The sequence below is a fragment of the Zea mays genome, chromosome 2 (assembly GCF_902167145.1).
Source record: "Zea mays cultivar B73 chromosome 2, Zm-B73-REFERENCE-NAM-5.0, whole genome shotgun sequence".
NCBI lineage: Eukaryota > Viridiplantae > Streptophyta > Magnoliopsida > Poales > Poaceae > Zea > Zea mays.
Window position 1 is genome coordinate 197,765,577 of NC_050097.1, and position 27,313 is coordinate 197,792,889.

Sequence of the window (27,313 nt, forward strand, 5' to 3'; positions counted from 1 at the left end):
CCATGACACGTCAAGGTCGAACGAGGACGCGGAGACATGTTGGTCGGTGACTGCGGCCACGAGCACCCTCGTTGTGGCACCGGCGACGAGGAGGTTGTAGTCGAGTGGCGTGGCGCGGGTGCCGTTACCGGTAGGGAGGCACTGTCTGCTCTACATCGTGCCCCATCGTCCCATGGTAGTTAAGGTACTCGTACCACCAATTCTCTGACTCCAACGATTAATCGATTTGCTTAGACTGGGGAGGTCTCGATTGGTAGCTGCAGGTGGAGTGCTGGCGATACTGATAAGAATGGAGCTTGGGAATCAGATTGGTGCGTATGGGGTCAGCGATCGGTTGCTCACTTGCTCGTTTCTAAATTGATGAAGTGGGGAATTGAGTTGTCCGTGTTCATGGCGGCGACGACGGCCATGTGGATGCATGCCATGTATTTGTGGAATTGTGGCAACCTTCGCTGAGTCTTGGAGAGCTACTTCTGATGTCGTGATCTAAAGAAGGTTTTCAAAGCATGGACATCTCTTAGATTTGTCGGATGATTCTAATTTACATATGTTTCCATTTGAATATTAGCATATATTGTTAACAACATATTTTCTTAAGTAACATCGTGTTTAGCTTCAAAAATATGCTTAGTATATTTTTACATACATATATTTTTCAATCATTAGTAATGCCAAATTTGCAAATTAAGGCATGTTAGAGGAAGATACATCATGAAAAATAGAATAACTAAAAATCCCATACAACATGGCTTTTGCGCGTTTAACTTTTCTATACTTCACAGCCCGTCGCAGAAGTCTTGCTAGCTATCATGGACAAGCTCTGACGAAGGAAACCATAGTGGAAAAAATGGGAGAAACCATATCCAACCTTCCAACATATACAACTTGTGCACCTGGTCTAGTTTCATACGTCAATGAGAAAGATGTAGGTGTACCATGAGAACAAAACAAAAGATGTTACTCGTGCTCTTTTATCTGATTCGATTTCATATTATGCGGCATTTATAACTCTTTGGCATTTTGTTTTTTTCAAATAGTGTATGAAAAGACCAGCTGAATGGAAGATGTGATCATTCTTTTCTCTGCCATAATTCATGGACATTGATATTTAATTGGCAAACACAACTCAAGCTCTCATAGCATGCATATCCCTATCTGAATTTGAGGCAAGCAGAATTAGGTTCAGTAAAGTACTTGTCCCTCGAATAGCAGAGATAATTTTCATAGGATCACCAGATCTTATTTTTACAGTCACTACCGCAATTGTAGATATATTTGTTTCAGCGGACTACATAAATCTTACTTGCTCTCTTGAAATAGTAGGTTCCATAGATATATTAATTGATCTTCTTGGTGCCAGTGAAGATACTTCAACTCTAGCCAACTTCTCTTCTGTTCTGGCCGAGATATCTAAGCATATTGATGGCACGATTGCTGATAAAATTTGGCAAGAATTCCCATGGATCAAATTGCAGATCTCTTGTTGCAGAAAATGAGCAATGTATGAAAATGTGTTTGCAAGACTTGCCTCTTTGATAAAGATTGTAAAGTTGAAGGCCGTTGAGATTATGATTGAATCAGTAATTGAAAGTCGCCTAGAGGGGGGTGAATAGGGCAAAACTGAAATTTACAAAGTTAATCACAACTACAAGTCGGGTTAGCGTTAGAAATATAATGCGAGTCCGAGAGAGGGCGTAAAAACAAATCACAAGCGAATAAAGAGGTGAGACACAAGGATTTGTTTTACCGAGGTTCGGTTCTCTCAAGCCTACTCCCTGTTGAGGTGGTCACTAAGACCGGGTCTCTTTCAACCCTTTCCCTCTCTCAAACGGTCCCTCGGACCGAGTGAGCTTCTCTTCTCAATCAACCGGGAACCAAACTTCCCCGCAAGGACCACCACACAATTGGTGTCTCTTGCCTTGATTACAATTGAGATGATCGCAAGAAAGAATGAGAAAAAGAAGCAATCCAAGCGCAAGAGCTCAAATGAACACAGCAAATCTCTCTCTCTAATCACTAAAGCTTTGTGTGGAGTTTGGAGAGGATTTGATCTCTTTGGTGTGTCTTGAATTGAATGCTAGAGCTCTTGTAAGTAGTTGGAAGGTGGAAAACTTGGATGATTTGAATGTGGGGTGGTTGGGGTATTTATAGCCCCAACCACCAAACTTGACTGTTGGTGGAGGCTGCAGTCGACGAGCGCACCGGACAGTCCGGTGCGCCACCGGACACTGTCCGGTGTGCCAGCCACGTCACCAGACCGTTGGGTTCCAACCGTTGGAGCTCTGACCTGTGGGCCCGCCTGGCTGTCCGGTGGTGCACCAGACAGGCCCTATAGGCTGTCTGGTGTGCCACCCGCGTGTGCTCTGCTCCTCTGCGCGCGCTGGCGCGCATTTAATGCGTTGTAGACGACCGTTGCGCTCGAAGTAGCCGTTGCTCCGCTGTCACACCGGACAGTCCGGTGTGCACCGGACAGTCCGGTGAATTATAGCGGAGCGAATTCCCGAAGCTGGCGAGTTCAGAGTCGCTCTCCCCTGGGGCACCGGACACTGTCCGGTGGTACACCGGACAGTCCGGTGAATTATAGTGAAGCGCCTCTGAGATTTCCCGAAGGTGAAGAGTTCAGCTTGGAGTCCCCTGGTGCACCGGACACTATCCGGTGGTGCACCGGACACTGTCCGGTGGCACATCGGACAGTCCGGTGCGCCATACCAGGGCACACTTTGGTTGTCCCTTGCTCTCTTTGTTTGAACCCTTTTCTTGGTCTTTTTATTGGCTTATTGTGAACCTTTGGCACCTGTAGAACTTATAGACTAGAGCAAACTAGTTAGTCCAATTATTTGTGTTGGGCAATTCAACCACCAAAATCAATTAGGAAAGAGGTGGAAGCCTAATTCCCTTTCAATCTCCCCCTTTTTGGTGATTGATGCCAACACAAACCAAAGCAAGTAAAGAAGTGCATAATTGAACTAGTTTCCAAAATGTAAGTGCAAAGGTTACTTAGAATTGAGCCAATAGAAATTTATAAGATATGCATGGATTGTTTCTTTATAATTTTAACATTTTGGACCACGCTTGCACCACATGTTTTGTTTTTACAAATTCTTTTGTAAATTCTTTTCAAAGTTCTTTTGCAAGTAGTCAAAGGTAAATGAGTAAGATTTTGAGAAGCATTTTCAAGATTTGAAATTTTCTCCCCCTGTTTCAAATGCTTTTTCCTTTGACTAAACAAAACTCCCTTTCAATAAAATTCTCCTCTTAGTGTTCAAGAGGGTTTTAAGATACCAATTTTTGAAGGTGCTACTTTCTCCCCCTTTAGAACACAATGAGATACTAAATTTGAAAATCATAAATTTTAAAATTTGGTGGTGGTGCGGTCCTTTTGCTTTGGGCTTAATACTCCCCCCCTTTGGCATGAATCGCCAAAAACGGATGTTTGAGTGAAATATAAGCCCTTTTTAACTACTATCTCCCCTTTGGCAAATAAAACATATGAGTGAAGATTATACCAAAGATGAAGAATTGCTCGGAGCGACGGCGAAGGATGAGTTATGGAGTGAAAGCCTGTGTATTCGCCGAAGACTCCAATTCCCTTTCAATACACCTATGACTTGGTTTGAAATTCACTTGAAAACACATTAGTCATAGCATATATAAAAGAGACATGATCAAAGGTATACTTATGAGCTATGTGTGCAAGACATCAAAAGAAATTCCTAGAATCAAGAATATTTAGCTCATGTCTAAGTTTGTTAAAAGTTTGTTCATCTAGTGGCTTGGTAAAGATATCGGTTAATTGATCTTTAGTGTTAATGAAAGGGAAATGTGCCCTTGGGCCATTTCTAAGTATTTTGGTGATTAAGTGTCAACACAAGTGTTTAAATGTGAATCAACGCCCATAGATGAACAAAGTGCAAATCTAGAGAAAAGGTATGTTTCTAAGTCTTAGTACATTGGTTTTGTGTACTAATATATTTGTCTAAGTGTTAGAAACAGAAAGAAGAAGAAGAAGAGAAGACTTGGCTGTGTGCAGCCAAGGGGCTGTTTCGGTCTGGGGCACCGGACTGTCCGGTGGTGCACCGGACAGTGTCCGGTGCACCAGGCTGCCTCGACCGAAGAGGCCGCTCTCGGGTTTTTCTCCGGCGACTTCGGCTATAATTCACCGGACTGTCCGGTGTGCACCGGACTGTCCGGTGAGCCAACGGTCGGCCGGGCCAACGGTCGGCCGCGCGATCGGCGCGCGACACGTGGCCGAGCCAACGGTCGGAAGGAAGCACCGGACTGTCCGGTGTGCACCGGACTGTCCGGTGCGCCAGATCTGCAACGGTCGGCAACGGTCGGCTTCGCTTCTTATGGAAACAAATCGGGCACCGGACAGTGTCCGGTGTGCACCGGACTGTCCGGTGCGCCCGACGACAGAAGGCAAGGATAGCCTTCCAGATGTGTTCTCAACGGCTCCTAGCTGCCTTGGGGCTATAAAAGGGACCCCTAGGCGCATGGAGGAGCAACACCAAGCATTCCTACAACTCTTCTAAGCACCAAGACATCAATCTCACGCATTCGTTTCATTGTGATAGCATATAGAGCTCTTGTGGAGTTGTGAACTCTTTGTGTTGCGTTGCGAGCTCTTGTTGCGACTTGTGTGCGTGTTGTTGCTCTGATTTTTGAGTCTTGTGTGCGTTGCTCATTCCCACCTTACTCCGTATTTCTTTGTGAACTCAATTGTAAGGGCGAGAGACTCCAAGTTGTGGAGATTCCTCGCAAACGGGAAAAGATCAAAGGAAAGAAAAACACCGTGGTATTCAAGTTGATCATTGGATCACTTGAGAGGAGTTGAGTGCAACTCTCGTCCGTTGGGACGCCACAACGTGGAAGTAGGCAAGTTTTGTACTTGGCCGAACCACGGGATAAATCTCTGTGTCTTTTCTGTGATTGTCATTTTGTGCAAGATCTCCTCCTTAGCCACTTGGCAACTATTGTGCTAACCTCTAACAAGTTTTTGTGGCTATAAGTTAAGATTTTACAGGATCACCTATTCACCCCCCCCCCTCTAGGTGCTCTCAATTGGTATCAGAGCCGTTCTCTTCACAAAGGGACTTACCGCCCGAAGAGATGGATCCTAAGGGGAAGGGAATTGTGATCAACGACAAGGAGAAGGAGTCCTTCGTCAACGAGCCAAGGGATGACAAGTCCAATGACCCGGGCTCAGGCCACAAGCGAAAAGATGGGAAGAAGAAGAAGACAAGACGCATCAAGGAGATCATCTACTACGACAGCGATGAGTCCTCTTCTTCCCAAAAGGACGACGACCACGACAAACAAAAGACGGTTAACTCAAACTTTTCTTTTGATTATTCGCGCATTCCATATAGCTCAAATGCTCATTTGCTCCCCATTCCACTTGGCAAGCCTCCTCACTTTGATGGAGAGGACTACGGATTTTGGAGTCACAAAATGCGTACTCACCTATTTTCTCTCCATCCAAGCATTTGGGAGATTGTGGAAAGTGGAATGAAATTTGATAGCTCGGATAGCCCTTCAATCATTAATGAGCAAATCCATAAGAATGCACAAGCTACCACTGTTCTTCTAGCTTCATTGTGCAGGGATGAATATAACAAAGTGAGCGGCTTGGATAACGCCAAGCAGATCTGGGACACCCTCAAGATCTCTCATGAAGGGAATGACGTTACCTTGCTCACCAAAATGGAGTTGGTGGAAGGCGAGCTTGGACGATTCGCGATGATAAGGGGCGAGGAGCCAACTCAGACATACAACCGGCTCAAGACCCTTATCAACAAAATAAGGAGCTACGGAAGCACGCGATGGACGGACCACGACGTCGTCCGACTAATGCTCAGGTCCTTTACCGTTCTTGATCCTCATTTGGTGAATAATATTCGTGAGAATCCCAGGTACACCAAAATGTCGCCCGAAGAAGTCCTAGGAAAATTCGTCAGCGGGCGAATGATGATCAAGGAGGCAAGGTATGTGGACGACGCCTTGAATGGACCGATCAACGAGCCGCAACCTTTTGCTCTCAAAGCCATAAGGAGCAAGGAAGCACTACCCAGCAAGGTGGCGCAAATTGAGGCAGCCGGTCTTAATGATGAAGAAATGGCCCTTATCATCAAGAGATTCAAGACGGTGCTAAAGGGTCGCAATGGACAGCCGAGCAAGACTAAGACCAAGGGGAAGCGATCATGCTTCAAATGCGGTAAGCTTGGTCATTTTATTGCTAACTGTCCTGATAATGGAAGTGACCAGGAAAAGGGGAACAAAAGGGAGAAGAAGAAGCACTACAAGAAGGCCAAGGGCGAGGCGCATCTAGGCAAGGAGTGGGATTCGGATTGCTCCTCCTCCGACTCCGACAATGAGGGACTCGCCGCCACCGCCTTCAACAAATCGGCCCTCTTCCCCAACGAGCGTCACACGTGTCTCATGGCTAAGGAGAAGAAAGTAAGTACTCGAAACTCTACTTATGCTTCTTCTAGTGATAATGATTCTAGTGACGATGATGAAATAGACTATTCTAGTGTATTTAAAGGTCTAGATAGAATTACAATTGGCAAAATTAATGAATTAATTGATGCATTGAATGAGAAGGATAGACTCTTAGAGAAACAAGAGGATTTATTGTATGAAGAGCATGATAAATTTTTAGAAGCTCAAAAATCTCATGCCCTAGAAGTTAAAAGAAATGAGATGCTTACTTGTGAACTATCTTCATGCCATGAAACAATTTCTAAATTAAAGAGCATTAATGATGAGTTGAATGTTAAGATAGAAATAGCTAGTAAATCAACAACTTGTGTAGAAAATGTTGCTATTTGCAATAGATGTAAAGAATTTGATATTGATGCTTGTAGTGAACACATAGCCTCTATTGCAAAGTTAAATAATGAAGTGGCTAGTCTTAATGTCCAACTTAAGACTAGCAAAAGTGAATTTGATAAGTTAAAATTTGCAAGGGATGCCTACACAATAGGAAGACATCCCTCAATTAAGGATGGGCTTGGCTTCAAGAGGGAAGCCAAGAACTTAACAAGCCATAAGGAGCCCATTCCCGCCAAGGAGAAAGGGAAGGCCCCTATGGCTACTAGTGCTAAAAGGAACCATGCATTTTTGTATCATGATAGAAGACGAACTAGAAATGTAAGTCATGATGCTTTTGATTCATATGTTTATGATTCTCATGCCATGTTTGCTCCTAGTTCCTCTTATGTGTATGATAGAAATGTTACTAGGAGAAATGTTGTTCCTAAAAGAAATGCTATTCATCATGTGCCTAGAAGGAATGTTATTCATGCTCCTAGGAAAATAGCAAATGAACCTTCTACAATTTATTGTGCTTTGAATGCTTCATTTGAAATTTGTAGAAAGGATAGAAAAGTAATTGCTAGGAAGTTAGGGGCAAAATGCAAAGGTGATAAAACTTGCATTTGGGTCCCTAAGGAAATTGTGACTAACCTTGTAGGACCCAACAAGAGTTGGGTACCTAAGTCCCAAGCCTAATTTACCTTGCAGGTTTATGCATCCGGGGGTTCAAGCTGGATTATTGATAGCGGATGCACAAACCATGTGACGGGGGAGAAGAAGATGTTCACCTCCTACGTCAAGAATAAGGATTCCCAAGATTCAATTATATTCGGTGATGGGAATCAAGGCAAGGTAAAAGGGTTAGGTAAAATTGCGATTTCTAATGAGCATTCTATCTCTAATGTATTTTTAGTAGAAAGTCTTGGATATAATTTGCTATCTGTTAGTCAATTATGTCATATGGGTATAACTGTCTATTTACAAATGTAGATGTGTCTGTCTTTAGAAGAAGTGATGGTTCACTAGCTTTTAAGGGTGTATTAGACGGCAAACTTTATTTAGTTGATTTTACAAAAGAAGAGGCTGGTCTAGATGCATGCTTAATAGCTAAGACTAGCATGGGCTGGCTGTGGCATCGCCGCTTAGCACATGTAGGGATGAAGAACCTTCACAAGCTTCTAAAGGGAGAACACGTTATAGGTTTGTCTAACGTTCAATTCGAAAAAGATAGACCTTGTGCAGCTTGTCAAGCAGGTAAACAAGTGGGAGGAGCACATCACAGCAAGAATATGATGACCACTTCAAGACCCCTGGAGCTGCTGCATATGGACCTCTTCGGACCTGTCGCCTATCTGAGCATAGGAGGGAGTAAGTATGGTCTAGTTATTGTTGATGATTTTTCCCGCTTCACTTGGGTGTTCTTCTTGCAGGATAAGTCCGAAACCCAAGGGACCCTCAAACGCTTCCTCAGGAGAGCTCAAAATGAGTTTGAGCTCAAAGTGAAGAAGATAAGGAGCGACAACGGGTCCGAGTTCAAGAACCTTCAAGTGGAGGAATTTCTTGAGGAGGAAGGGATCAAGCACGAGTTCTCCGCTCCCTACACACCACAGCAAAATGGTGTGGTAGAGAGGAAGAACAGGACGCTAATCGATATGGCGAGGACAATGCTTGGAGAATTCAAGACCCCCGAGTGTTTCTGGTCGGAAGCCGTGAATACGGCTTGCCACGCCATCAACAGGGTCTACCTTCATCGCCTCCTCAAGAAGACGTCGTATGAGCTACTAACCGGTAACAAACCCAATGTATCTTACTTTCGTGTATTTGGGAGCAAGTGCTACATTCTAGTGAAGAAAGGTAGAAATTCTAAGTTTGCTCCCAAAGCTGTAGAAGGGTTTTTGTTAGGTTATGACTCAAATACAAAGGCGTATAGAGTCTTCAACAAATCATCGGGTTTGGTTGAAGTCTCTAGCGACGTTGTATTTGATGAGACTAATGGCTCTCCAAGAGAGCAAGTTATTGATTGTGATGATGTAGATGAAGAAGATGTTCCGACGGCCGCTATACGAACCATGGCGATTGGAGAAGTACGGCCACAGGAACAAGATGAACGAGATCAACCTTCTTCCTCGACTATGGTGCATCCCCCAACCGAAGATGACGAACAGGTACCTCAAGTGGAGGCGCTTGATCAAGGGGGAGCACAAGATGATCAAGTGATGGAGGAAGAAGCGCAACCGGCACCTCCAACCCAAGTTCGAGCGATGATTCAAAGGGATCATCCCGTCGATCAAATTCTGGGTGACATTAGCAAGGGAGTAACTACTCGATCTCGATTAGTTAATTTTTGTGAGCATTACTCTTTTGTCTCTTCTATTGAGCCTTTCAGGGTAGAGGAGGCCTTGCTAGATCCGGACTGGGTGTTGGCCATGCAGGAAGAGCTCAACAACTTCAAGAGAAATGAAGTTTGGACGCTGGTGCCTCGTCCGAAGCAAAATGTTGTGGGAACCAAGTGGGTGTTCCGCAACAAACAAGACGAGCACGGAGTGGTGACAAGGAACAAGGCTCGACTTGTGGCAAAAGGTTATGCCCAAGTCGCAGGTTTGGACTTTGAGGAGACTTTTGCTCCTGTGGCTAGGCTAGAGTCCATTCGTATCTTGTTAGCATATGCCGCTCACCATTCTTTCAGGTTGTACCAAATGGATGTGAAGAGCGCTTTCCTCAACGGGCCAATAAAGGAGGAGGTGTACGTAGAGCAACCCCCTGGCTTCGAGGATGAACGGTACCCCGACCACGTGTGTAAGCTCTCTAAGGCGCTCTATGGACTTAAGCAAGCCCCAAGAGCATGGTATGAATGCCTTAGAGACTTTCTAATAGCTAATGCTTTCAGGGTTGGGAAAGCCGATCCAACTCTTTTTACAAAGACATGTGATGGTGATTTGTTTGTGTGCCAAATTTATGTCGATGACATAATATTTGGTTCTACTAACCAAAAGTCTTGTGAAGAGTTTAGCAGGGTGATGACGCAGAAATTCGAGATGTCGATGATGGGCGAGTTGAACTACTTCCTTGGGTTCCAAGTGAAGCAACTCAAGGACGGCACCTTCATCTCCCAAACGAAGTACACGCAAGATCTGCTAAAGCGGTTTGGGATGAAGGACGCCAAGCCCGCAAAGACTCCGATGGGAACTAACGGACACACCGACCTCAACAAAGGAGGTAAGTCCGTTGATCAAAAAGCATACCGGTCCATGATAGGTTCTTTGCTTTATTTATGTGCTAGTAGACCGGATATTATGCTTAGTGTATGCATGTGTGCTAGATTTCAATCCGATCCTAAGGAATGTCACTTAGTGGCGGTAAAGCGAATCCTTAGATACTTAGTTGCTACGCCTTGCTTCGGGCTCTGGTATCCAAAGGGGTCTACCTTTGACTTAGTTGGATACTCAGACTCCGACTATACCGGATGTAAGGTCGATAGGAAGAGTACATCGGGGACGTGCCAATTCTTAGGAAGGTCCCTGGTGTCATGGAACTCTAAGAAACAAACCTCCGTTGCCCTATCCACCGCTGAGGCCGAGTACGTTGCCGCAGGTCAGTGTTGCGCGCAACTACTTTGGATGAGGCAAACCCTCAGGGACTTTGGCTACAATCTGAGCAAAGTCCCACTCCTATGTGACAATGAGAGTGCTATCCGCATGGCGGAGAATCCTGTTGAGCACAGCCGCACAAAGCACATAGACATCCGGCATCACTTTTTGAGAGACCACCAGCAAAAGGGAGATATCGAAGTGTTTCATGTTAGCACCGAGAACCAGCTAGCCGATATCTTCACTAAGCCTCTAGATGAGAAGACCTTTTGCAGGTTGCGTAGTGAGCTAAATGTCATAGATTCGCGGAACTTGGATTGAATTGTAGCATACATGTACTTATGCTTTTGATCATGTTCCTTTTTGCATTTTGTTGCTTATTATGGTGCTCAAGTCGTACAAACACTCCCTGGACCTCACAAGTCCGTTGCAAAGTGATGCACATGTTTAGGGGGAGATGTGTTACAACATGACCCTTTGAGACTAATTATGTGCTTGAGTTTGATAATTTAGTCTCGAAGGAGGATTGAAAGGGAAAAGGTGGACTTGGACCATGAAAGACTTCCACTGCACTCCGATGAGAGGGTAACTAATTCCAAGTTCATCTCATGAAATCTTATTGCCATTTGCTCTTAATTGAAGACTTTGGTGAGGCAATGGGGTTAAGAGGCCAAGATTGATCCCGTTTTGGTGCTTGATGCCAAAGGGGGAGAAAATAAAGGCCAAAGTGAAATGGATCAGCTACCACTTGAGAGATTTTGAAAATAGTAGAATAGAGTTTTTGTTTTGTCAAAAGCTTTTATTGCCTCTTATTGTCTCTATTGTCAAAAGTTGGCTTCTTGTGGGAAGAAGTGTTGATTATGGGAAATAGGGGGAGTTTTTGAAATCTTTGATCAATCTCTTTTGGAATGATTCTCTTTATGCTTCAACATGTGTGTTTGACATAGAGTTAGAGATATGAGTTTTATTTGCAAAAACAAACCAAGTGGTGGCAAAGGATGATCCATATATGCCAAAATTGAATCAAAACCAATTTGAGTTTTTATTTGAAGTGATTTTGCACTTGTTCTAGTTGCTTTATGTTGTGTTGGCATAAATCACCAAAAAGGGGGAGATTGAAAGGGAAATGTGCCCTTGGGCCATTTCTAAGTATTTTGGTGATTAAGTGTCAACACAAGTGTTTAAATGTGAATCAACGCCCATAGATGAACAAAGTGCAAATCTAGAGAAAAGGTATGTTTCTAAGTCTTAGTACATTGGTTTTGTGTACTAATATATTTGTCTAAGTGTTAGAAACAGAAAGAAGAAGAAGAAGAGAAGACTTGGCTGTGTGCAGCCAAGGGGCTGTTTCGGTCTGGGGCACCGGACTGTCCGGTGGTGCACCGGACAGTGTCCGGTGCACCAGGCTGCCTCGACCGAAGAGGCCGCTCTCGGGTTTTTCTCCGGCGACTTCGGCTATAATTCACCGGACTGTCCGGTGTGCACCGGACTATCCGGTGAGCCAACGGTCGGCCGGGCCAACGGTCGGCCGCGCGATCGGCGCGCGACACGTGGCCGAGCCAACGGTCGGAAGGAAGCACCGGACTGTCCGGTGTGCACCGGACTGTCCGGTGCGCCAGATCTGCAACGGTCGGCAACGGTCGGCTTCGCTTCTTATGGAAACAAATCGGGCACCGGACAGTGTCCGGTGTGCACCGGACTGTCCGGTGCGCCCGACGACAGAAGGCAAGGATAGCCTTCCAGATGTGTTCTCAACGGCTCCTAGCTGCCTTGGGGCTATAAAAGGGACCCCTAGGCGCATGGAGGAGCAACACCAAGCATTCCTACAACTCTTCTAAGCACCAAGACATCAATCTCACGCATTCGTTTCATTGTGATAGCATATAGAGCTCTTGTGGAGTTGTGAACTCTTTGTGTTGCGTTGCGAGCTCTTGTTGCGACTTGTGTGCGTGTTGTTGCTCTGATTTTTGAGTCTTGTGTGCGTTGCTCATTCCCACCTTACTCCGTATTTCTTTGTGAACTCAATTGTAAGGGCGAGAGACTCCAAGTTGTGGAGATTCCTCGCAAACGGGAAAAGATCAAAGGAAAGAAAAACACCGTGGTATTCAAGTTGATCATTGGATCACTTGAGAGGAGTTGAGTGCAACTCTCGTCCGTTGGGACGCCACAACGTGGAAGTAGGCAAGTTTTGTACTTGGCCGAACCACGGGATAAATCTCTGTGTCTTTTCTGTGATTGTCATTTTGTGCAAGATCTCCTCCTTAGCCACTTGGCAACTATTGTGCTAACCTCTAACAAGTTTTTGTGGCTATAAGTTAAGATTTTACAGGATCACCTATTCACCCCCCCCCTCTAGGTGCTCTCAGTTAATATATGCAATCTCGATATCCCCCTTTTGTTGGTGATCCCTTAAGAAATGATACTGAATGCCTATGTGTTTAGTGCGGCTATGCTCAACGGGATTATCCGCCATGCGGATTGCACTCTCATTATCACATAGAAGAGGAACTTTGGTTAATTTGTAACCATAGTCCCTAAGGGTTTGCCTCATCCAAAGCAATTGCGCGCAACAATGGCCTGCGGCAATATACTCGGCCTCAGCGGTTGAAAGAGCCACAGAATTTTGCTTCTTTGAAGCCCAAGTCACCAAGGATCTTCCCAAGAACTGGCAAATCCCCGATGTGCTCTTTCTATTAATTTTATACCCTGCCCAATCGGCATCCGAATAACCAATTAAATCAAATGTGGATCCCCTAGGATACCAAAGCCCAAACTTAGGAGTATAAGCCAAATATCTCAAGATTCGTTTTACGACCGTAAGGTGAGCTTCCTTAGGGTCGGCTTGGAATCTTGCACACATGCATACGGAAAGCATAATGTCCGGTCGAGATGCACATACATAGAGTAATGAACCTATCATCGACTGGTATACCTTTTGATCGACGGATTTACCTTCTGTGTCGAGGTCGAGATGCCCATTGGTTCCCATGGGAGTCTTGATGGGCTTGGCATTCTTCATTCCAAACTTGTTTAGAATGTCTTGAGTACACTTCGTTTGGCTAATGAAGGTGCCCTCTTGGAGTTGCTTTACTTGAAATCCCAAGAAATACTTCAACTCCCCCATCATAGACATCTCGAATTTTTTTGTCATGATCCTACTAAATTCTTCACATGTAGATTCGTCAGTAGACCCAAATATAATATCATCAACATAAATTTAGCATACGAACAAATCATTTGCAAGAGTTTTAGTAAATAAAGTAGGATCGGCCTTGCCGACTTTGAAGCCATTAGCAATAAGGAAATCTCTTAGGCATTCATACCATGCTCTTGGGGCTTGCTTGAGCCCATAAAGCGCCTTAGAGAGCCTATAGACATGGTTAGGATACTCACTGTCTTCAAAGCCGGGAGGTTGCTCAACATAGACCTCTTCCTTGATTGGTCCATTGAGGAAGGCACTCTTCACGTCCATTTGATAAAGCTTGAAGCCATGATAAGTAGAATAGGCTAATAATATACAAATTGACTCAAGCCTAGCTATGGGTGCATAGGTTTCACCAAAATCCAAACCTTCAACTTGGGAGTATCCCTTGGCCACAAGTCGAGCTTTGTTCCTTGTCACCACACCATGCTCATCTTGCTTGTTGCGGAAGACCCATTTGGTTCCTACAACATTTTGATTAGGACGTGGAACTAAATGTCATACCTCATTTCTCGTGAAGTTGTTGAGCTCCTCTTGCATTGACATCACCCAATCCGAATCTTGAAGTGCTTCCTCTACTCTGTGTGGCTCAATAGAGGAAACAAAAGAGTAATGCTCACAAAAATGTGCAACACGAGATCTAGTGGTTACCCCCTTATGAATGTCGCCGAGTATGGTGTCAACGGGGTGATCTCGTTGGATTGCTTGGTGGACTCTTGGGTGTGGCGGTCTTGCTTCTTCATCCTCCTTGTCCTGATTATTTGCATCTCCCCCTTGATCATTGCCGTCACCTTGAGGTGGCTCATCTTTTTGATCTTCTCCTTCATCAACTTGAGCCTCATCCTCATTTTGGGTTAGTGGAGATGCTTGCATAGAGAAGGATGGTTGATCTTGTTCATTTGGAGGCTCTTCGGATTCCTTAGGACACACACCCCCAATGGACATGTTCCTAAGCGCGATGCACGGAGCCTCTTCTTCACCTATCTCATCAAGATCAACTTGCTCTACTTGAGAGCCGTTAGTCTCATCAAACACAACGTCACAAGAAACTTCAACTTGTCCAAAGAACTTTTTAAAGACTCTATATGCCCTTGTGTTTGAATCATATCCTAGTAAAAAACCTTCTACAGTCTTAGGAGCAAATTTAGATTTTCTACCTCTTTTAACAAGAATAAAGCATTTGCTACCAAAGACTCTAAAATATGAAATATTGGGCTTTTTACCGGTTAGGAGTTCGTATGATGCCTTCTTGAGGATTCAGTGTAGATATAACCAGTTGATGGCGTAGCAGGCGGTGTTGACCGCCTCGGTCCAAAACCGATCCGAAGTCTTGTACTCATCAAGCATAGTCCTTGGCATGTCCAATAGAGTTCTATTCTTCCTCTCCACTACACCATTTTGTTGTGGCGTGTAGGGAGAAGAGAACTCATGCTTGATGCCCTCCTCCTCAAGGAAGCCTTCGATTTGTGAGTTCTTGAACTCCGTCCCGTTGTCGCTTCTGATTTTCTTGATCCTCAAGCCGAACTCATTTTGAGCTCGTCTCAAGAATCCCTTTAAAGTCTCTTGGGTTTGTGATTTTTCCTGCAAAAAGAACACCCAAGTGAAGCGAGAATAATCATCCACAATAACTAGACAGTACTTACTCCTGCCGATGCTTATGTAAGCGATCGGGCCGAATAAATCCATGTGTAGGAGCTCCAGTGGCCTGTCAGTCGTCATGATGTTCTTATGCGGATGATGAACACCAACTTGCTTCCCTGCTTGGCATGCACTACAAATCTTGTCTTTCTCAAAATGAACATTTGTTAATCCTAAAATGTGCTCCCCCTTTAGAAGCTTATGAAGATTCTTCATTCCAACATGGGCTAGTCGGCGGTGCCAGAGCCAACCCATGTTAGTCTTAGCAATTAAGCAAGTGTCGAGTTCAGCTCTATCAAAATCTACCAAGTATAGCTGACCCTCTAACACTCCCTTAAATGCTATTGAATCATCACTCCTTCTAAAGGCAGTGACACCTACATCAGTAAATAGACAGTTATAGCCCATTTGACATAATTGGGAAACGGAAAGCAAGTTGTAATCTAATGAGTCAACAAGAAAAACATTGGAAATGGAATGGTCAGGTGAAATAGCAATTTTACCCAAACCTTTGACCAAACCTTGATTTCCATCCCCAAATGTGATAGCTCGTTGGGGATCTTGGTTTTTCTCGTAGGAGGAGAACATCTTCTTCTCCCCTGTCATGTGGTTTGGGCACCCGCTATCGATGATCCAACTTGAGCCCCCGGATGCATAAACCTACAAAACAATTTTAGTTCTTGACTTTAGGTACCCAAACGGTTTTGGGTCCTTTAGCATTAGAAACAAGAACTTTGGGTACCCAAACACAAGTCTTTGATCCCTTGTGTTTGCCCCCAACAAACTTGGCAACTACCTTGCCGGATTTGTTAGTTAGCACATATGAAGCATCAAAAGTCTTAAATGAAATGTTAGAATCATTTGATGCAGTAGGGGTTTTCTTTCTAGGCAATTTAGCATGGGTTGATTGCCTAGAGCTAGATGTCTCACCCTTATACATAAAAGCATGATTAGGGCCAGAGTGAGACTTCCTAGAATGAATTCTCCTAATTTTGCTCTCGGGATAACCGACAGGGTATAAAATGTAACCCTCGTTATCCTGAGGCATGGGAGCCTTGCCCTTAACAAAGTTAGACAATTTCTTAGGAGGGGCATTAAGTTTGACATTGTCTCCCTTTTGGAAGCCAATGCCATCCTTGATGCCAGGGCGTCTCCCACTATAAAGCATACTACGAGCAAATTTAAATTTTTCATTTTCAAGTTCATGCTCGGCAATTTTAGCATCTAATTTTGCTATATGATCATTTTGTTGTTTAATTAAAGTCATATGATCATGAATAGCATCAATATCAACATCTCTACATCTAGTGCAAATAGAAACATGCTCAATGGTAGATGTAGAGGGTTTGCAAGATTTTAATTCTACAACCTTAGCATGTAATATATCATTTTCACTTCTAAGGTTAGAAATAGTAACATTGCAAACATCAAAATCTTTATCCTTAGCAATTAATTTTTCATTTTCATTTCTAAGGCTAGCAAGAGAATCATTCAATTTTTCAATCTTAGCAAGCAAATTAGCATTATCATCTCTAAGATTGGAAATTGAATCATCACAAACATTAGAATCAACCTTAGCAATTAAACTAGCATTTTCATTTCTAAGGTTGGCAATCAAATCATGGCATATGCTTAGCTCACTAGTTAATTTTTCACATTTTTCAACTTCCAGAGCATAAGCATTTTTAACCTTAACATGCTTTTTGTTTTCCTTGATTAGGAAGTCCTCTTGGGAGTCCAAGAGTTCATCCTTCTCATGGATGGCACTAATTAGTTCATTTAGTTTTCTTTTTGTTGCATGTTTAGGTTGGCAAAAAGGGTACGCAAATTATCCTCCTCATCACTAGCATTATCATCACTAGAGGACTCATATTTAGTGGAGGATTTGGATTTAACCTTCTTCTTTTTGCCGTCCTTTGCCATGAGGCACTTGTGGCCGACGTTGGGGAAGAGAAGTCCCTTGTTGACGGCGATGTTGGCGGCGTCCTCGTCGGAGGAGGAGTCGGTGGAGCTCTCGTCGGAGTCCCACTCGCGGCACACATGGACATCGCCGCCCTTCTTCTTGTGATATCTCTTCTTCTCCTTTCTTCTCCCCTTCTTGTCGTCGCCCCTGTCACTGTCACTAGAAATAGGACATTTGGCAATAAAGTGACCGGGCTTACCACACTTGTAGCAAACCTTCTTGGAGCGGGACTTGTAATCCTTCCCCCTCCTTTGCTTGAGGATTTGGCGGAAGCTCTTGATGATGAGCGCCATCTCCTCATTGTCGAGCTTAGAGGCGTCGATTGGTTATCTACTTGATGTAGACTCTTCCTTCTTCTCCTCCGTCGCCTTGAATGCAACCGGTTGTGCTTCGGGCGCGGAGGGGCCATCTAGCTCGATGATCTTCTTTGAGCCTTTGATCATCAACTCAAAGCTCACAAAATTACCTATCACTTCCTCGGGGGTCATTTGAGTATATCTAGGATTACCTCGAATTAATTGAACTTGTGTAGGATTAAGAAATACGAGGGATCTTAGAATAACCTTGACCATCTCATGGTCATCCCATTTTGTGCTCCCGAGGTTGCGCACTTGGTTCACCAAGGTCTTCAAGCGGTTGTACATGGCTTGGGGGTCCTCGCCTTGGTTGAGTCGGAACCGACCGAGCTCCCCCTCCATCGTCTCCCGCTTGGTGATTTTGGTCACCTCGTCTCCTTCGTGCGCGGTCTTGAGTACGTCCCAAATTTCCTTCGCACTCTTTAACCCTTGCACCTTATTATACTCCTCTCGACTTAGAGAGGCGAGGAGTATAGTGGTGGCTTGAGAGTTAAAGTGGTGGATTTGGGCTACTTCGTCGGAGTCGTAGTCTTCATCCCCTACGGATGGTACCTGTACACTAAACTCAACAACATTCCAAATGCTTGTGTGGAGTGAGGTTAGATGATGCCTCATTTTATCACTCCACATATTATAATACTCACCGTCAAAGACCGGTGGTTTGCCTAATGGAACAAAGAGCAAAGGAGTACGCTTTGAAATACGGGGGTAGCGTAGGGGAATCTTACTATACTTCTTGCGCTCATGGCGCTTAGAAGTAACGGACGGCGCGTCGGAGCCGGAGGTCGATGGTGATGAAGTGTCGGTCTCATAGTAGACCACCTTCCTTATCTTCTTCTTTTTGTCACCACTCCGATGCGACTTGTGGGAAGAGGATTTCTTTTCCTTCCCCTTCCCCTTGTTGCGGGACTCTTCCGATGAGGTCTTCCCATGGCTTGTAGTGGCCTTGTCGCCGGTCTCCATCTCCTTCTTGGCGTGATCTCCCGACATCACTTAGAGCGGTTAGGCTCTAATGAAGCACCGGGCTCTGATACCAATTGAAAGTCGCCTAGAGGGGGGGGTGAATAGGGCGAAACTGAAATTTACAAAGTTAATCACAACTACAAGCCAGATTAGCGTTAGAAATATAATGCGAGTCCGAGAGAGGGCGTAAAAACAAATCGCAAGCGAATAAAGAGGTGAGACACAAGGATTTGTTTTACCGAGGTTCGGTTCTCTCAAACCTACTCCCCGTTGAGGTGGTCACTAAGACCGGGTCTCTTTCAACCCTTTCCCTCTCTCAAACGGTCCCTTAGACCGAGTGAGCTTCTCTTCTCAATCAACCGGGAACCAAACTTCCCCGCAAGGACCACCACACAATTGGTGTCTCTTGCCTTGATTACAATTAAGATGATCGCAAGAAAGAATGAGAAAAAGAAGCAATCCAAGCGCAAGAGCTCAAATGAACACAGCAAATCTCTCTCTCTAATCACTAAAGCTTTGTGTGGAGTTTGGAGAGGATTTGATCTCTTTGGTGTGTCTTGAATTGAATGCTAGAGCTCTTGTATGTAGTTGGAAGGTGGAAAACTTGGATGATTTGAATGTGGGGTGGTTGAGGTATTTATAGCCCCAACCACCAAACTTGACCGTTGGTGGAGGCTGCAGTCGACGGGCGCATCGGACAGTCCGGTGCGCCACCGGACACTGTCTGGTGTGCCAGCCACGTCACCAGGTCGTTGGGTTCCGACCGTTGGAGCTCTGACCTGTGGGCCCGCCTGGCTGTCCGGTGGTGCACCAGATAGGCCCTGTAGGCTATCCAGTGTGCCACCCGCGCGTGCTCTGCTCCTCTGCGCGCGCTGGCGCGCATTTAATGCGTTGCAGACGACCGTTGCGCTCGAAGTAGTCGTTGCTCCGCTGTCACGCCGGACAGTCTGGTGAATTATAGCGGAGCGGATTCCTAAAGCTGGCGAGTTCAGAGTCGCTCTCCCCTGGGGCACCGGACACTGTCCGGTGGTACACCGGACAGTCCGGTGAATTATAGCGAAGTGCCTCTGAGATTTCCCGAAGGTGAAGAGTTCAACTTGGAGTCCCCTGGTGCACCGGACACTGTCCGGTGGCACACCGGACAGTCCGGTGCGCCATACCAGAGCACACTTCGGTTGTTCCTTGCTCTCTTTGTTTGAACCCTTTTCTTGGTCTTTTTATTGGCTTATTGTGAACCTTTGGCACCTGTAGAACTTATAGACTAGAGCAAACTAGTTAGTCCAATTATTTGTGTTGGGCAATTCAACCACCAAAATCAATTAGGAAAGAGGTGGAAGCCTAATTCCCTTTCAGTAATTGACAAGAAACTTCGTGTGCTTTTAGGCAATGGTTTTGAGATCTCACAGCACCACGTGATTACCACGCTAAAAACATTCAGTGAACTTGGTGCTCCACTTCAAGGGTGTATGGGGCCTGCAATGTTGCTTCATTTGCCTTGGCATGCTCGGATCAGTTTGGAAAGATTTGTTTTATTTGACAGATATGTATTGCAACCACCAAAGCCCCAACTATTTTTTGAGGTGATTCTTCATAATATCCTTTAGAGAGACAACAAAGATATCATTGAAACCATCCAATATTTCAAATGGACTAGGGCATGCACATGGTGCTGGACTGGGGTGGGGGCTCTGCGGACGTACAAATGAGGGAGGGAGAGAGGGAGTGGGGCTCTTGGGGGGGTTCAAGTGGTCGAGGGCGGGGCGGTTGCGGGCTCGACGGGCGATGTGGGAGTGGAGTCCTCGGCGTGCGTGCGGGACGAGTGGGCAAGCGATTGGAGGGGATGGGGCTGACGGGTGGGGTCGGGGCGTCAGCAGGCGCGCGGGCAACGGGCGCCAACAGGGCAGCCCACAACGTAGAGAGAGGGAGAGAGAGAAAGGGCGGGGCGCGGGGGCGAGCGAGGCGGTGCTGACAGGGTGGGCCCATCTGTCAGTGAGAGAGGGGAGGGCGTGCGGGTGAGGGGAAGATGGGCCGGGAGTGGGCCTAAAGGGCGAGGGAGAGGGGGGCTGCTGGCTTCTTTCCCTTTTTTATTTTCTTCTGAATTTATTTTCCCTTTTCTTTTTTATTTTCTCCTTTGGACTCAAAATCAAATATGCCACAAACTCAAATTAGAACACCTCAAACATATGCATCAAACAAAAGTGAAGTTTGAGGTTCAGCATTATGCAACATTTCATACTTTCTTGGAGTTTTGCTTACTAGAGTATAATTACATTCCTAAATAAAATAACCACTCCTCTTCTATAGGAAAGAGAAAAAGGAGATTGAGAGAGAGAGGAGAAGAGAGAGGTAACACCAAAATTTGGTGGATATTAGAGAAGAAATTTTATACCCCTAATTCAGGGTGTTACACACATACTCACATGCTAGATGCCTACTGAGGACATCAAGTTTGCGAGAATGGCCAATCACATATTTTTTGTAAGACGAATTGCGTCTTTCGCTAACCAATGTGAGTGTCCCCCACATTCTTCTTTGTCCACTCAACCAAATTTTCTTTTTGAATGCCTTGAGCCACGATGCTTGATGGTAACGGTGTGTCACTCTTAGTGTCCTCATCTAGCACTGGATCCGCATTGGTAACGCTGTGTCACTCTTGGTGTCCTCCTCATATAGCACTGAATGCACGTTTGAGCGACCTATTTCCATCATATGACAGATTGGATTGTTTGTGTCATATAAGGACAACTCTATCAACTGTCAAAATGGATCCTCCTCCCCTTGCACACTTGTGAACCCAATTGCATCCTTTAGGCTTAGCCTCAAGTTGTAGTTCACATACACAAGCTTATGGGGCTTCTGATGCGACAACCGATTTCTCACCTTTGTGTGCACCAAAGCAAAAGTGCTCTAGTTGCACTCACAAATATGGATTGTTAGCTTTATGCCCTGGAATCGCCTATGTTTAGAACCACTTAGCCCACTGCTGACCAACAAAATGGACCACATTCTTTTCCGCCTTAGAGAACGAACCTGTATCAATCCTTGTCTACACCATTTGTGGCTTCTCCTTCTTAGAAGGTGTTCTCCCAAATGCGACACGAACAACACCTTGGGACGAGCCACCACATATCTCATATGTGCCACTGCTCGCGCGAGCATGCCTCCTAAGCTCCTCCTTGTCTCTCGACACACACATTGCGACCTGTAACTCAGCATCATCATCGGAACCACGATACGAACCCACCGATGCCGACCTCCATGCCTCTTCCATTGCTCTTGCTTCCTTTTTATCGTGGACCTTGTTAATCTCCCGCTGAAAGAAATCGACAAAGTCCAGTGGAACGTTGCGACAACCTTGCACATCCCCCCACGCGATGCAAGGTGTTGCTTGAAACGTGTAGTACTGCCCCCTTCCACTTTTTTCTTGCAATATTTTCACTTGAAACTAGGACATATGTTGTCCCCATGTTCCCAAACCAGATCCATCCGACCCGACATCCCTAAAAATAGCAATAAAATGAATTGTTGTTACAAGTATTACTACCATATATTGCAAGTGCCATTGCTATTTTAAAAGATTTCAAACGAAAAGGGGGAAAATCCCCAAAACCTAGCTCCTACTCGGCCTGTTGGCTAATTGGTGATCCTGGCCGATTAATTGGCAACTCAGCTTGGTTAATCGGTAAACGGAGTCGATTAGCCAGTCCTAACCGATGGAACGCCTGGTAGGGTAAACCGGATCGATTTATCGCTACCTATGTCGATTAAACAGGTGAACTAGGCAGCTTACCGATCTCAGCGAGTTGCAAGAATCGGAGTCGGCTTGTCGGTCCACTTGAGTGGCTAGTCGGTGCTTTGGAGCGACACATTGTGTTCGGGCGGTCGGTGTTGCTGAAGGAGGGTTTGGCTTGCATGTGTTGGCGTAGAGTTTAAAATGGGTCGTTTGGGCCAAGTGAACAGTCAACCCATTTAGTATGTTTTCTTTTTTATTGTTTTTTTACAAACTTCATTGAATTTTAGTTTGATTTGGATGCGTATTTTAAATTTGGTTTCAATGAAAAGTCTTAGAATAATCTATAGTATTTGTAAGAAAATTAGCATCAAATGTTATCAAAATTTACAATTTTCTCAAATTTAAAATCTAAAATCGACGATACGGTTGAACCAGCAAGCACCGATTTATCGGTCGGCTAGCCAGATTTCTATGAACCTTGGCCAGGGTACCATCATACGCGCAACCAAACACATGGCACATGGATAGGTTCGCATCTCATGTCGACGCAAAGTTGGGAGCTGCCGGATAAACGCAGGTTATTACATATCGCACAGACACTGTCCACCGGTACAAAACGGACAGACGGTTACAACTGCAAGAAATGTCAGAAATCGCCATCGATGCATGGCAGAATGCACCCCAAATCACAAAATTGTGGTACAAGGGCCGCCAACCGCGAGAAGCAAAATGGAGCAGAATATTGATGACCAAAAACCACTTTTTATCTAGCTAGCTTCCTCCACACGGTACGGCCACGGTTGATCTCATCCCCATTGGCTGCAAATCTCAAGCAATGCAAGAACTGCCGCCGCTGTTCTGTGTGCGGCACTGAGGAAGCAGAGCCGTTCATGCTTCTCTCCTCTCCTTCCTCTACGTAAGTAAGAGAATCAACTATGTCATCATGTTGACATTCTCTTCTATAGTCGAGAGTGATTGTTTGTAACTCGTGTGTATCAATTATATCTTGAGGTATACTCTGCAATTTAGTAGGTAGACAAAGAACTATTAGAAACCATTACAAATCAATGTTGTTGTTAACTTCCATCTAGAAGAACAGTAACGGTAAGGAACTAGTCATCAGATTAGATATCCCCACATAAATCTAAAAAGTGGGATCACGAGTAAGAAAAGTCTAGTGGAACACTTACTTCAAGGACCCAACCAATGTAAGTAACATTATTGACATGTTGGTTCATGTCCAGATCAGCTCTTCTTGGCTGCAGTTTGAAAATCAATGTCTGTCAGCACTAAGATAGTAGTATTGGCACGCTAAGAACTGGATTATACACGAAGGGGAGGAGAACTGACCACTAGTCCTAGTCTTGAATATTGTGCAGGATCTGAAAGATTTGGAATCTTCTTCAAACTGCCATTATTTTCCTCTGGAAATGCTAATCTGGACAAATGGACAATGATAATTTGCAACTCTTATAACTACATACAGTATGAGAATACAATGACAATCATTACACAAACTCAATAACCAAAATAATTTCTGTTCTGATTATACATAAAAGTTGTTCAAGCTATTTCAAATATTCAGATTAACATGCATTCATTCAATGAACTACAGGTAACAACACTTAAATGACCCAGCTGAGTGTAAAACTTCAAATAGACCCTGGTTTGAAAAGGGCAGAGTACCTGGGCACTTTGGATGCATGGATTGTATGAAAAAAACAAGAGCGCATGTCCATGCAGAATGTCGAGGACAAAAGTGAGTAGCTTTACCTTGGAGTCTTTGGACAATGTATAAACACCTCATCCCTCACGTCATCACTGACTCGCTGAAGTCTCCGTGTATTTTGGTTCATCATGACCCACTTGCTAGAGAATAAGCAATATGGCTCAGTTACTTGTACTGTACACTATGATAAAAGTATACAACAAATTGAACATAAAGATAACAAATAATGAGTCTGATATGCCCAACACTGCTATGCTGCTAAAGCAACATAAATTGATCCCATTTCCTAAATATAATCGGCTTTCAGTAGGGACAACAAAAACAAATATGCTCAGCACTCACCTAAGGAGCAAGCACAATAAAATTTGCAGAAGTTTACGATTCACACCGATCACCTAAAGGTCTACACCACTCACCTAAGGATATGAAAATGATTTTTGTTGCCAGGAGATAGAAATGGGCGTGAAATCTGATGGCTAGCATGCTATGTGTAAATGGTACGGAATGGATATTATCCGTCAGTATTCCATTCGTCTAAGAGGGCTAAGATCCGATGCGCATCCGAGTCCGAGTACTCAGTATTCAATCTGTATCCGAATTCTCAAAATCGGATATTTAAGATGTCGATATTCATTCAAATCTTTCCGGCACAACTTGATAATAAATGTATCTGATCCGAATCCGGAGAAAAAAAATATGAAAACAAATATGGAACGAGTAATATTCGTCCGTATCCGATCCGATTACACTACTAATCAGACTACTCCCTTTGTTCTTTTTTATTTGCCATGGTTTAGTTCAAAAATGAACTAGCGGACGACAAATATTCGAGAACCGAAGTAGTATGACATAGTGACAGACAAATTTTAGGTCCTGCATTACACTCAAGAAGCACTCAGGCTCAGCAAGTACCTGGTAGCTCTGCCAGTAACTTCACCAGTAGACAGGTCCTTGAGGATCCAATCACGACGAGTACCAATTTTTCCATCTTCTTGGCACCATGTTTCGATCTCAACAACATCACCCCTACCAGCAGCAGAGTTACCAGTCAGGATCGAATCTTACAAAAAAGAGAAAAGGAAGAAATAAATGTTCAATCTAGGGTTGAAAAACTACCAAGCTGGGTACTTGTAGATCTCAATGTGCATTCGGTTCGTCACCCAAATAAGTCCAAGTTTTCTCATTGTAGTAGTTGTGGCGAAGCCATCAGTAGAGAACCCAACACTTTGTGCATGGTTACATCCTACCTCCTGTATTTATGAAAATGCTTACCATTATATATTGATACTTAAATCAATTGATAAAATGGGAACACAGAGTTTGGCCTTGTCCCATTTGGTGTGATTTTAAATTTTAAACTTGGATCACAAACCAATTACACCACCACTAACTCCAGCGATATGTACCATATATGAAACTTCGTTTGTGCATGTCAAAGCAAGCACATCCAGAAAATTAGGGACAGCAAGTCCACGACAACCACATCATGTTCATCTCAGTAGTCACCCCTCATGAGTTAATTCGTAGCTGCCTACAGGCATAGGCATTGCCTATGAGATATTCGGCACGCTAATTCAAGGCTCCTTTGCTTCTCCCAGGGCTGGCAGACAAAGAAAGTTGCACTATGTTTTAGTATGGCAGTGCCCAATTTGTTGCATGCACACTAGGGGCCAATTTCTGTGGGCGATTTGTCACTTAGCAACACACTAACAATACCGGGACAGTTAGCATTTTAATCCACCAAACACGAACTAAGCTACACGGCACCCTAGCTCTAACTTAAGCAAAGGGCATGGCACACAATTGTGGAGTAACAACACTCCTCTTTCACAATTAAAACCTAGCACAGAAGAGGAGCTCCGATTGTACCACAAGTTTGGAGCGTTCTAAATTCAGTTCCAGTCATCCGATCTCTTGAATCCAGGCATAACCCGAATCCAATAAAGAAGTTTCACGCTACAAATCTGGCATCCGGAGAGCACAAATCCGGGTCAAGAAGCAGAGCCCCCCACGGCGCGAGCTCGCAAGCATACCTGGAGGAGATTGGCGATTGTCTCGACGGTGGCCGTCTTGTTGATACCCACCTCGTAGCAGCGCACGATGAAACTCTCCTTGTAAGAGAGCCCGTCCTCCAGGAGGCTCCCCAGTCGCAGCCGCTCGGCCAGGCTGGGCCGCGCGTCACCCCCTTCCGCCTTAGCCGCCACCGCCGTGGCAGCTGCGTGGTCCGGCGACGCCGCCTCGATCCCGGATACCTGCGGCGCACCCCGCGTGCACCGCACCACCACCCCGGGTGCGGGAGACGACTCCCACCTTCCGTGGTGGCGGAGCGGCGCGCGGCCGCATTGCGGTGGCGCGTGACAGCGCAGCATGTGGGAGAGCGGGCGCGTCGTTTCGAGGAGGCTCGTTGCCCGGCCGCCGCCGCAGCCGACGACGACGACGATGCGCGGTTGGAGTTTTACACGGGCGGAGCGGACTGGGGTTGGCGGCTTGGCGCGGCGGGCAGGCGGGCACTACCAAGTCGATATGAAGAGGGGCCAGGGACGGTAGCGGGCAGGCGGGCACTGCCAAGTCGATATGAAGAGGGGCCAGGGACGGTAGCGGGCGGTGGACCGGGCGCACGGGGCGATAGGAACGAGGACAGGCTGAACGACCTGCTGGCGGTGGAGAGCAGGATGGAACGGGGAAGTCTCTGGACCCGATGCATGCGCCGGTGGTGGTCCACGACTCGACGACGGTGGTGATGGAAGGAGATGGAGATGGAAATCAACTCATTTTCTCTCTAATCATCTTCAATTCCGAAGAAAATTTGAGTTTCCAAACTAGCCCCGGGTCATCTCTAACCATTTCCCTCAAGCTTTCTCCAACCATCCCCTCTTAAATTCTCCAAATTATATTTTTTATTCAAATTCAAATATTTTTCACTCAACTATTCTCCTCCTTATTTCTCTCCATCTCCAACCACTCTCTCTATTCAACTCCCTTTTACCATTTAACTGGACTATTTAACTTTTATATATATATCAGTTTTTGGAGTTTTAAAAATACTATCATATTTATAGTAATGTAATCTCTACTACTATATAAGAGCATAGCGTAGACGTTCACAACCTGGTGTGGTGCACGGTTCTGCCTCCCACGTCGTGGGGCCAAGACGCACTCTGCTCCCTCTCGCACCCTCCCAACGCATGCAAGCCTCTAACCAGCGGGCCCATTTTCTCACCAAGCAAAACAAATACTACCTACATGACCTAAATCATTTCCTACCAACGCCATTGTGCCACAAACAATTTGATACTTGGGCTGCATCAACGCTTATAAGCCGTTCT

The 27,313-nt window shown here is 45.1% G+C and overlaps 1 protein-coding gene and 1 pseudogene across 1 annotated transcript; one reads left to right on the forward strand and one right to left on the reverse strand.

Moving 5' to 3' along the window:
• The first annotated feature begins 36 nt into the window (after positions 1 to 36).
• Positions 37 to 20,231, forward strand: LOC103649199 (uncharacterized; annotated as a pseudogene).
• A 2,591-nt stretch (positions 20,232 to 22,822) lies between these two features.
• LOC100284340 (uncharacterized) lies at positions 22,823 to 26,532 on the reverse strand. The gene is made up of 7 exons (NM_001157235.2): positions 26,021 to 26,532; positions 25,104 to 25,237; positions 24,900 to 25,013; positions 24,032 to 24,127; positions 23,609 to 23,696; positions 23,449 to 23,517; positions 22,823 to 23,276 (listed from the first exon to the last, which is right to left on the reverse strand). Exons 1-7 carry the CDS (start codon positions 26,354 to 26,356, stop codon positions 23,022 to 23,024), a joined length of 1,092 nt encoding a protein of 363 aa, NP_001150707.2. The 5' UTR covers positions 26,357 to 26,532; the 3' UTR covers positions 22,823 to 23,021.
• Between the last annotated feature and the right edge of the window lie 781 nt (positions 26,533 to 27,313).